General features: G+C 34.3%; 1 protein-coding gene across 5 annotated transcripts in view; it reads left to right on the plus strand.

The window, feature by feature from the left end:
* Positions 1 to 12,391, plus strand: part of Upf2 (UPF2 regulator of nonsense mediated mRNA decay) — a 695,457-nt gene that overhangs the window by 250,302 nt on the left and 432,764 nt on the right. For all 5 annotated transcript variants that reach the window (XR_016547840.1, XR_016547841.1, XM_090387842.1 and 2 more), the window contains exon 15: positions 1,717 to 1,756. Coding sequence is in view for 3 of the 5 variants with exons in the window: in XM_090387842.1 (XP_090243968.1) it covers positions 1,717 to 1,756 (40 nt within the window). In the remaining 2 variants the exon portion in view is untranslated. The remainder of the gene's footprint in view (positions 1 to 1,716; positions 1,757 to 12,391) is intronic.

Genomic DNA, 12,391 nt, shown 5'->3' on the forward strand with positions numbered 1-12,391 from the left:
TTTGCTTTCAGTCTTTCAACCCAGTCCTGTGGCAGATTTTAAAGTTTTTGAAATTCTGTGTCCCTTAGTTTTTTCAGATAATAGAGCCCTGTTGTTCTTGATGAGGTGGGGGTTTCCCAGCCAATAAAATCCTTTCTCATTTTATTTCATAAATTCTTTTAAAGAAGAGAAGACATTATTACCTCAATGAGCTTTAACATACTTTTGCAGGTACTTCTAAAAATAATTTCTTTCACTCTCAGTGTCTTGTAGTATAATCCTGCACTTTTTATTTTTTTGCATACCGATTTTGAAAAAATTCTTTATTTTTTATTGAGTTATTTATTATTCAGGTTAAACATTAGGTGGTTGCAATTTTCATTGATGTGCATCTAAATTCCACCACATATGTTGAGATCTTAAAACAATTCTTCATACTATTATTCGACAGAGTCACCTTAAATTTAATATACCCTACAAGAAGAGAATTGACCAAACCACAAATCAAAGATGGTGTTGCCAGTTTATGGCTTTCAAACTCTCCCAGGTTGGTTTTGAGCAGTATCTGTTTATTTTGAGATGCTGCTTGACAGCACTCAAGATTGTGTGAATTTAAAAGTTCCTGTTGTCTGATAAAAGATCCTTGGCTTTGAGATCAACAACAGTTTAGAAATCAACAGGTGTGATCTTCTCCAATTTTCAGAGCTGGTTTCAAGCTCCATTTTATAAACTGTCTCCAGCTAGTTGGAAATGCAGATAAGCGATGGCAGCACATACAAAGAAAATTTCAAGATAATTTATACATTAACAGACACATTGTTCTAAGCAGTCTTCAGTGTAGATCTGTGTACTTACCTCTGAAACAATTTACAAGAATTATGAATGTCACTATTATTTTTGACATCTTCTGGTGATGTCTTTGAACCAGTATGTGGCATTATTTTTGTCCCCCATAATCTTATATAGATTTACTTCATTTTATGTTGAGATGTAATAAAATCTGTTTCATTTGCTTTTGTTATTTTCCAAACAAACATAAAATTGCATTTTACTTATTCTTTTTATTAAATAAAGTCTAACGTATATTCCATATGCAGGCATTAGACCTGGGTAGCAATATGAGATTTGGTTACTATGATTAAATCTCATATTGCTATCTCATATATTAATTAAATTAGTTCATATTGTTTCAATTTCTGTCTCTTCTATTATCATCCAGGTGAAAGTATTAAATAGAACTGTTTATTTGTGACTGGCTTTCATTTGTAATATTTTATCAAGGGCAAATAAACAGTAAGCATGCCAGAAAACTTGTACAAACATGAAATGAGATGAATATTCCTCAGATGAAGCTCAGGAGCATATCTTTATTTACTTTTCATTAACAAAAATAATTTAGAATTGGCGATAAAATGTGTATTTTATCATAATTTCTAAACAATGTTCTACTTATACTTATATTTGCAAAATAGAAAAATAAATACCAGTAGTTAACACTAAATAAATCTGTTAATAACATGTGATAATGGTTAATATATATTTCCACAAGTCTGTTTTTATGTAAATGGATTCTTAATGAGTTATCTATAGAATATACAAAAATTGCATAACAGAAAATATGTAAATTTATGTTAGTCAGAAAGTTTGTAATTAGCTAACATTATTAGAAGGAATAATACCAATTATTCCTTCTAATAGTACAAATTTTCCTCCTAATTGGTTTTTATATTTTAACAGGATATCTTAGATGAAGATTTACCAGATTTGCCAAAAGATGGTAAATATTTAACTTTTATCATGCACATTAGTTTTTTTTCAAGCATGTATTAAATATTCAGATTTTTGTGGTTTTCTTTGATGAACTGAATTTTATTTTTATAGTAGAATACAGATATGTTTAATATTTAATGAGTGTAATACATTTAATTCATTTAATAAATTGTTAAGTTAAATGAATTCTTTATAAACTGATTGTTATAGAAGCATAATTCTGTCAAAAAAAAAAAAAAAAATTTATATTCCAAAACTTATATTCAAAGATTATAACTGTTTGTAACAAAAGATACAGATGTATGCATAACAGAAAAATATTTAAATAGAAACCTCTGGGGAACCTGCTAGATTAGGAAATAATTCAGATCAGTTGGGCTTGTCATTTTAAATTATTAACATGTATTATTAACATATATCAGTTGGACAGTTGGAAAATTTTTAAATAAAATAAGTGAAGAACCCTTGTAAGTCGGGAATAGAATAGAATAGATATGATATGATATGATATGATATGATATGATATGATGTAACTTCATACATACATGAACCAACATTAAAAAGATTTTATTACACTGAAATTGTACAAATAAACCTATTAGATTTTAAATGTGATAAAAAAAAAAAGAAGAAGAAGAAGAAGAAGAAAACTAGTGACTGAAAACAAGGAAGCTTTCGACATCAGTATGATGCCTTTATCCACTATATGAAATTGACCAAGGCAGTGAATATATTAGATATACATATATCCATCTTTTATGATCAGTTGAGCAATTTAAAGAAAATGAATGAAGAACCCTCAGAGGTGAGGAGTAAGACAGTAATGAATTCTTTTATACACCAACCAATGTTGGAATGATTTAACTATATTAGAAATGTAGTACGTTCATTTTAATACACACTTAGTTAGGGATGATGGAAGTTGGAAAACATTGTGGAATGCAATAATCATGCTGAGGTAAGAGGGATTGAGGGTTGGGTACATTTTTGGAAAGGTGTGCAAAAGAATGGGAAAGTAAGCAAGAAAGAGAATACCCTAATCACTCTGTAAGTTGTGTGGGAATTCTCAGTGTCAATGGATAAGGAAAAAGTGGGAGGGATGGGAGAAAGGTGGGAATGGGGTGTTTCAAGCATGTGATTGCAACACAAGCTGTTTTAGAAACATACAGTGATAACTGTATATTTCAGTCACAGATGACTATTCTCTGAATTAAGCAACCATTGTGTATTACAGACTCTTGTGTGTTGGTAATAGATGTCAAATCAATGAACGTTTCATTATGATTGTTTTCTTTGAATACTTTTAGCCTGAAAGTTTAACCATATATATATTACACCTTATAAAACCAACTGTATTATAATTAAGAAAGATTATAAGCATTTATAACAATTATTTCCTTTTGTGCAATCAGATCTAATAAAATGGAGGAGAAAAAATATCACTTAAAAAAATGTGTCACATGAAAAAAAAAAATCATGTGACATTTTCATGTGACTTCTAATAAAGTGTCACTGTTAGAAAAAGATAGGACTATCTAGCATCTCATTTCACCTTTGTCAGGACAGTGGGACATCTCACCCAAAAACAGGATGTCTGGCCACTGTAGTGAAATCCTGTTGTTTCTCATTCAACAGTCTGCTATGAATGTAGGCAGATTCCAACCAGCAGCAAATTCTCAAACATCATACACTATCAATTTGCATGCCATTTGGCAGGAGGTTGTCCTCTTGTTGTTAGCACACAGCTACAACTGATTGGGCAAAGCCAACCTTCTCAATATATTCACAGATGGCAAATGGCTACCCTAATGTAGACATAAGAGAACTATTTTTGCATTACAATCTCTACATCAGTAGAGATTGTAATGCAAAAATACATTAAATAACAACCATAAATAGAATGCAATAAATAAGCCGCCTTATTTTTCATTATTTTTTATGGGTGTTTTCACAGGGGTGGGGGGTATAATATGTAATTTCCTGTCAGGTGTTTGCACTCTGCAACTGTACTTTTCAAAATCCTGATTACACCTATGATACCCCTGGATAAAAAGGAGCACAAATTATACTGCTGCAAATACTGAAATTATACAAATTATGCTGCTTGATTCTTATCAGCTCTCAAAGGTTGTTGTTATTTGGTTTTTAGGAGCATTAGCAACTAAGGCCATTTTGCTCCGGTGATATGCGGTGGTCATTTCCTGACTTTTCTGCATCCTCCGTATTTGGTGGTCACGGACTTGAACCCCGGTCTAATCAAGAAGCGTGTGCTATGCACTGCTGCTCCTGCCCACCTGGCTACGGAGGCGGCCAACTCTCAGAAGACAAATGGAGGTAATGTTGCCTCCATTTTTGTACTCCTAACTTAAAAATATTTCCCAGTAATCCAGCACTTCTTTGGGGAAATCACATTTGTGGAGATCAAGAAATTTGAATTTTTTTTTTTTTTTTTTATTTCATTGCAGCACTATTTTTTATGTTGGCATTGTAACCGTCTCCTACCCTTCAACGGAGCACTGGAAGCACTAATCACAAGCTGTGGATTATGCTAATAATGTTTGTTCATTAGATTGCTATGAGCTGTGATGTGACCCTGGTGCAAATATTTAAAATTATGTATTGGGTCGATTACACTGATAACATTTGTTAGTTGGTTTGGGTATATTCTATGGCCCTGATATGAGTGCATTCTATGGTTCTTTGTAACCCTTGTTTCTTATTGCAGTGTTCACAAGTATCTGTTGCTTATTGCAGCCTTCATCTGAAATGAATTGTGCAAATATTAATGCTTTGAACTTGTCCAACATTTGTGTAGACAAGAAAAGTAGTGCTCTTTTTTTTTTTTTTTACAATATGTTAACATGCAATCATAATTGCATATTAGTGAAACAAGAAAGCATGATATTAGGTTTTTTTTTTTTTGTTGTTGTTTTTTGTTTTTTCTCCATGTGTAGTTTTGTACAAAAAAGTTAACTTGGTAATAGTAGTAGTAGTAGTTGGCAGTTATTTTAAAGGAAGTAAGATTTGTCTCGCCATTATGTTGTGTATCATTACTGGACAACTAAAACTAGTAAAAACTTTTGTGACCATGTAAGTTTACACCATGGAACTGTGATGATTATCATATCTGTGTGACATCTGGCTACTTTAACATTAAAATCTCTTACAGTTACTGCAGGAACCCATTCAGTTAGGAGGAGGATCTAGCAGCATTGCCCAAATAGATAAAACTCTTTTAGCAAAAGCAAAATATGAGGGGCATTCAATAAGTTAACTATCTTGACTATAAATGTGCTTGATATATAAAAAAAATAGCCTTATCACAGTCTCATAAATGTCTGCATCTTATTTGTGCAGGACCAGTTTAATAATGAAATCAGGAAGAACAGAACAGAACAGATTTAAAGTAGCCATTCTGAAGGAAAACACAGGTGTCGTGAAAATTGGAGCATGAGACCATCATCAAAAAAAGAAGGGAATTGGAAAGCTGTATATGATGATGTTGCTGCCCCTTCTGAATACCAGGTAAAAAATTTTGTTAAAGTAATTTAAATGGGGCTAAGAACCCACAGAATGACACCCCACTCAGGACAATCAGTGGTCATGAAAACTCCACAAATGTGCCAAAAAAAAAAAAAAACGAAGATGTGGTTATGCAAGCACAGACATGTTAAAGTGATTACCAGAGAATATAATAATTCTGAGAGGTTGATAACAACCATCCTCCTTGAACACTTGACCATGTCAAAGGGTAGGTCTTGCTGGATTCCAAGGGTGCTCACCCTCTTCAGAAACAGTGATCATAAATCTGTAAATTTTCCTCCAATTTGTGAGGAAATTTACAGATGCATGATGCAGATTATGAAGGTTTCTTTCAAGAATTGTTTTGTGAATCAATATGGATTCATCACTGGGATCAAGAAACAAAACAGGAGTCCATGCAGGGGAAACACCATGAAAACTGCCTAAAAAATTTGGATCATGGAGAATATCAAAAATTATTTTGATAGATTACAATGCTACAGAAATAAAACAATCACCGGAGATGCTTAGACGCTGCTGTTCGCAAAAATTTAAGAGGGAGCCATAAAGTGAAACATGACGTGTTTTGCTTCCTCCATGACAATGCTCCTATACATAAAGCGGTTGCTGCTCTAAGAAATCTGATTCCAGGAATTAAACCACTCACCCTGCAGTTCAGACCTTTTCTAGAACCCCAAAAAAAAAAACATTGGCTGTGTTAGATTCATTGAAAAAACAGAGATGTTGGCATCTTATACTGTTAATAACAGTTTATCTCAAATGACAGTGCGTATGGTTCAGGATGTTTCAAAATCCATGCAACCAAAATTGTTAGTGTTAATTTATTATTGACAAGTCAAAAGCTAACATATAACAACTGTTGTTATACAATATCTTTTGCATCTACATTAACATGTTGACTGCCGCGGTGCCTCCATAGCCAGGTGGGCAGGAGCAGCAGTGCGTAGCACACGCTTCTTGATTAGACTGGGGTTCGGGCCCATGAGCACCAAAATACTGAGGATGTGGAAAGGTCAGGGAATGACCTTTCCACATATCCCCGGAGCAATATGGCCTTAGTTGCTAATGCTCCTAAAAACCAAATAACAAACAAACATTGACTGCCGCTTCAGCCATATATGTCTGATACCATTAGGTTTTTCAGGCACTCTGTCGGACATATATTGCCGACACCCACTGTTTCAGTGGGAGCTGCATCGGCTATACAGCGCTGACAGTTGTTGGAAATTTACATTATTTTTGAAAAGCGTGGCCTCCAGTGATACATGTGATGAAATTTGCATGGCGCAATGAGAAAAAATAAGTGAGTAACTGGTAATTTTTTAAAAATTCTTTATTATGAATTTTATAATTATAAAAATATGAAGATATATGGTGTTGTCTAAAACACTCCAAACACATGAAAGGCTGACAAATGCAGTCTGGGCAATACGTTGAAGCTGTTTCCTCCTTTCTGCCTGCAACTAATCTTCCTTCCGACTCTTTCAGTTTTGCTTAACAAAAAATGCACATTCTTCTAACTTTCCTGTTGTTTGCATTGAATTTTGTCGTTAGTATATGAGTGTTACCACATTTTGGCTTTTCACGTTTCTTTCTGTTCTATATTTAGCAAATCCATAACAAATGTGCCAAAAAAAAACTGCTTATTTTTATTTGTTTTTCTGCTTATTTTTATTTGTTTTTGTGTGGCACTCTTTTATATCACATATGCATTGACAAGTGATATACCAAGTATATATTCTATTACTAATTTCTGGTCCACTTTATCCCCTTTCTTAGCATTGTGGCATACGAACCCATTTGATCCTACACATCAATGCCTGCTTTTCCCTTATTATATGCTAGAATAGGAAGTGGTTTTTGTTTGGCTTCTTTTCGTCTTCCTTTACTGGTAGAGAGTCCATCAACCATTTCTGGGGCATGCTTTGTTCTTAGTAGTCTGACATCTCGAGCATCTCACCACTTTAGAACAATAATTCCATTTTTTTTTTCTTCCTTGGCAATCATCTTCCCTTTATTTAGCTTTGAATACATGACTTCTTTGGGTATAAATTTTTTAGTGGCTCATAACGTACCGTGTGAGTTTTTGATGAAGAAATGATAATGCCAGATTGTAGTTAGTATAAATATTGTCTACGTACAAGGTGCGACCTTCATTTAGAAGTCCTTGCGATAATTCTTCGCAGACCTTTGCAGCTAAACCTACAGATTTTATATAATTTTCAGATTTATTTTGAAGAATAAATCTTGCTTGACCAGGTATATCATTCGGTGGAACATAACTTGATTGAACAGCTTGATTCCATATCTGTGAGCTTTATTTGGTATATATTGTCGAAATATCAGCCTGCCCCTCCAAGGAATAAGAGTTTTGTCAGTGATGTAATCTTGGCCGGGGAAAAATATTTTCTGATATTTGAGCTACAAAACATCTATCAGGTGTTGTATTTTACTGAGCCGGTTCCTTGGGATAGCGAGTTAATTGTATGAAAAGTGAATGAGGTGCAACAACAATTCATATCTGTTGTGAGACATAATTTTTGTTACTAAGTTATTTTTATAGATAGGTTTGGTTGACCAGCAAGATGCAATACTGCTTATGTGGATGGGACCAATCTTACTGGTCCCATCCACATAAGAAGCCTGAAAAACTTTCTTATCTCATCAGCAATTGCTGGAACCTACTTTTTTAGACAACTCTGCCGCTAAGGCCGGGTACTATGAATTTTCTGTTTGACATATCTGTTTGTTTCTGTTACAGTAAGATTTATGATTTCCTCATCAAAAAATAATGAAAATGCCTCAAGATGAGTAATATTTTTTAATACAGCAGGCCCTCGTTATAATGTGGTTTGCTTTGCGCTAATTCGCTATAATGCTTTTCTTATATTATAACCCATATCTGACTATAACGCTGTCACAAATCACTATAATGGTTGCATTTTTGGCATATTTAACGAAATCGTTTAATTTCATGGAGTTGATAGCTTGAAAATGAATAGCAAAACAGCATTAAAACTTTTCCCACGCTCAGTGAAATTTTCTCGCATGCTAATTTAATTTCAGTACAGTGACTTGTTACATAGTTCCGAGATAAACATTTTAAAAAATGATCAAGTATATTGCTTGTAATATTTGCGTTATATGCATTTATCCGAAGTCTAGTCATCATTCAGTACAGTATTAGACATCGTGCGTAATGGACAGTTTACTCAAACATTGTATCATAATTAATGCAACCAACGCAGTTACATTTTTGAAGAGTAATAATGGGGGATAAGAATGAAAAAGCAACGTCTGGATTGCAGTATGAAGATTTACAAATGTAAGAAAAAGAATGAATTTGAAAATTAAATTAGATGATTTGAAGCAAATCGATTCCTGTCACAAGCAGATGTGTGCCATAATTTAGGACTGGCAAATTTAACTGTAAAAACAATTATTAAAAAATAAAGAATTAATTTTAGCAGCAGGAAAGACAACTGTTCCACTGCAAGCAATTAGGGCTAGGGCTATTAGGATTGAAATGGAAAGACTAACTAATTTTATTGAAGATAATATCCAATACAGAATTCAGTTAAGTTAAATATTATAATAAAAAAAAAAGAGAGAGAGAGAGAAAGAGATTAGCCTATATGATGATCAGAAGAAAACTCACCTAAAAAAAAAAAAAAAAAAAAATGTGGAACCATTTAAAACTAGGAAGGGCTGGTTGAATAGATTTAAAATCCAGGGAGAAGCCGCAAGTGCAGATCAAGGAGCCAAAACTTTCAAAAAATAACTTGCTAAAATTATTTAAGAGGGGTATTATGTGTTATACTTCTCAACAAGTTTTTAACATAAATGAAGCAGGACTTTTTTGGAAACAAATGCCTAAAAGAAGTTTCATATTGAAAGAAGCAAAAAACATGCCAAGTTTCAAAGCAGCGAAGGATCAGTTGACTTTATTGTTGGGTTGTAACGCTCCGTGTGATTTAAAATTAAAACCCCTTTTAGTTTACCAGGAAGAGGGCCAAAGTACAACCCAAAATTGACACATTTTTTGTGATTAAATTAAATCAATTAAAATCAATTTAGATCAATTAAATTCATGGTTTTAATTTTGATACGTAAGTAGTTACCACATAATTATGTACATATGTAATGCGGAATATTTTGTATTTACAAATACTTGAATATTAAATATTTTTACCGACATTTGTGCATCTTTTCACTACCCTTTATTATTGATGAAATATCCTATGGCACCGACCGCAACTCACAAATACATCACAAGTACGTGGATTCACTTAGCGCTCTGCTTTTCCGGAATGAATTATCAGCGTTAAGTGGGGGTTACCTGTACGTCTATTTACAGTCCCGATTTGCTTGTAAAATCAAATCTTTTTTTGGCGTCCTTCATATTCAGTCCATTCAATAACTTCATTTGTTTCATTCGCTCCAATCTCAGGCTCTTTGGTCTTTTCAAATTGCTTATCAGTGTTTTCTTCTGCCTTCCAGTCTTGAAGCACTTCTTCAATATTTTCTGGTATTTCAGCATCTCCTTCTTCATTTTAAGAAATATCCCAGTCAGGATCTTTTACTGAATCATCAGAGTCAAAATCTTTTTCATCTTTAGAACTACTACTAAGATTTTCAGCAATTTTTCTCAGTTCCTCTTTTAGTAATTTTCTTTTAGACATTGGGGTTTTAGATTTTTTTTTTTTTTTTTTTTTACAACACACTTGTACAAACTTGCAAAGAAACACAGCACAATATAGTGGATAATACAGTGTGCTGACAAACTTGTTTTCACAAAATCTCTAACAGTACTGACAAACTTATTTCAGCATTTGAGAGTTTGTTTTATTGCGATTAGTTTTGTTGCAGCACGCACTGTGCAAGCAATAAACTAATCACAAACGACCTTCATATGTAGGCTGTAGGCCATAATAGCATCACACATGTGGTCGACACGGCTGCTCAAAAAATAAAGTAACCTACTGGGCCATGTCGGCCACATATATGCAACACAAAAAAACTCTTTTTTTGATATTTTCAGCGAAAAAAAACAAAATAACACTAACATAACGTTTTATGACTTAAAACGACATAATACAATATTTATTTTAGAATTACTAATCAAATTATTTACTATATATTTTTGGCCCCTGGAGAATTTTTTCTTAAACTAGCTTGGCAGTCAACGTGTTAACAAATGAGGAATTCTCTAGGGGAGTGGAGGCCAGAAGCTTATTAAACTCTAACAGGGAGCTAAATGATTTTGTAATAACTAAGAGCAAGTGTTGGAAAAATTGTTGAAGTTAAAGAGAAGAAAGGCACCTGGGGTGGATGGAATCTAATCAGTTATATTAAAGAAGGCAGCAAAGGATGTAATCAAACCCTTACCATTAATTATGAGAGCACCTTTAGACTCAGGAGAATTTCCCACAGACTGCAGATGTGCAAATGTATCCCCAATTTGCAAAGTGGGATCAAAAGGTAACATGAGTAATTACAGACCTGTTAGTCTAACTTCTGTTATTGGAAAATTAATGGAGTCACTAAATAAAGAAGCATTGCGAAGAAGGCAGCAAAGGATGTAATCAAACCCTTACCATTAATTATGAGAGCACCTTTAGACTCAGGAGAATTTCCCATGGACTGCAGATGTGCAAATGTATCCCCAATTTGCAAAGTGGGATCAAAAGGTAACATGAGTAATTACAGACCTGTTAGTCTAACTTCTGTTATTGGAAAATTAATGGAGTCACTAAATAAAGAAGCATTGCGGGATCATCTAGACAAAACTACAGTTATAAAACAGACACAACATTGGTTTGTTAAGGGGAAGTCTTGGCTGTATCCAATTTAATTGGATACTTTGATGTGGTCACAAAGGAACTGGATGCAAAAAATAATTTTGATATCATATACTTGGATTTCAGGAAAGCTTTTGATACTGTTGCACACAAAAGGCTGCTATACAAATTGAAGCAGTATGACATTAAGAGCAAGTTGCTGCTATGGATAAAAGGATGGTTGATTGGAAGAAGACAGTAAGTGGTAATCCATGGACACTGCTCATTGTGGAGTCCCCCGGGGTTCAGTGTTGGCTCCACTGTTTTCTATATTTATCAGTGATATTGATGAAGGTGTAACAGGCTTGATGTTCGAGTTTGCAGATTATACAAAGATTGGCAGGGTTGTTAATTACAGTTACGACAGTACACTGCTGCTGCTGCAGCAGGATCTAGAAAGGTTGGGCAGATGGGCTGAGAGGTGGCAGCTGAAATTTTAACATTGAGAAATGCAAAGTATTGCATATGGGTAGTAGTAGTAACTCCAGAGTGACATAACAACTGTGCAGTACTACACTCAGGGAATTGGAGAATGAAAAAGACCTGGGGGTAATTGTGCAGTGTCAGATATGAAGTTTTTCTGAGCAGTGCAGACAGGCTGCCAGAGCAACTCATGGGAGTCTTGTCAATGATATATATACAGGAATTTTGTGCAGGGATAAGGACGTGATTATCCCATTGTATAAGGCAGTGGTCAGGCCAAACCTTGAGTACTGCATATGGGTCTGGAGGCCTCATCTTAGAAAGGATGTAGAGCTGCTGGAACGAGTACAGAGAAAGGCAACAAGATTGGTGAGGGGTACAAAGGGTTGATCTTACCAAGAAAGGCTTAAGTTCTGTAAGTTGCAGTGTCTAAGACTAGACACCTGCTAGGTGATCTGATTGAAGTGTATAAGGTCTTTGAGCAAGCTCAGTGCTGATTGGATTCTTCCTCTTGCTCAGATTACGCGCCTGAAGGGACATAAATTCAAATTGAGGAAAGACAGTTGCAGAATAGTTATGTGGAAGTTTGCCTTTAGCTATCGGGCGGTTGATTACTGGAACAAACGTTTGGAGCAAACAGATATGTGAAATGGGACTGGAGATGTGTGAATGTATTCCCAATTCATATTGGAGAGTCAAAGGGTGACACAAGTAATTTCAGACCCAATAGCTTAACTTCTGTTCCAGGAAAAATAATTGAATCACTGGAGAAGTAATGCAGGACCATCTAGTCAGGAATGAAGTTATACTGCATTCACAGCATGGCTTTTGTTGAG

This window comes from Mastigoproctus giganteus, chromosome 13 (assembly GCF_048544385.1).
Source record: "Mastigoproctus giganteus isolate SK-2022 chromosome 13, ASM4854438v1, whole genome shotgun sequence".
Taxonomy (NCBI): Eukaryota; Metazoa; Arthropoda; class Arachnida; order Uropygi; family Thelyphonidae; genus Mastigoproctus; species Mastigoproctus giganteus.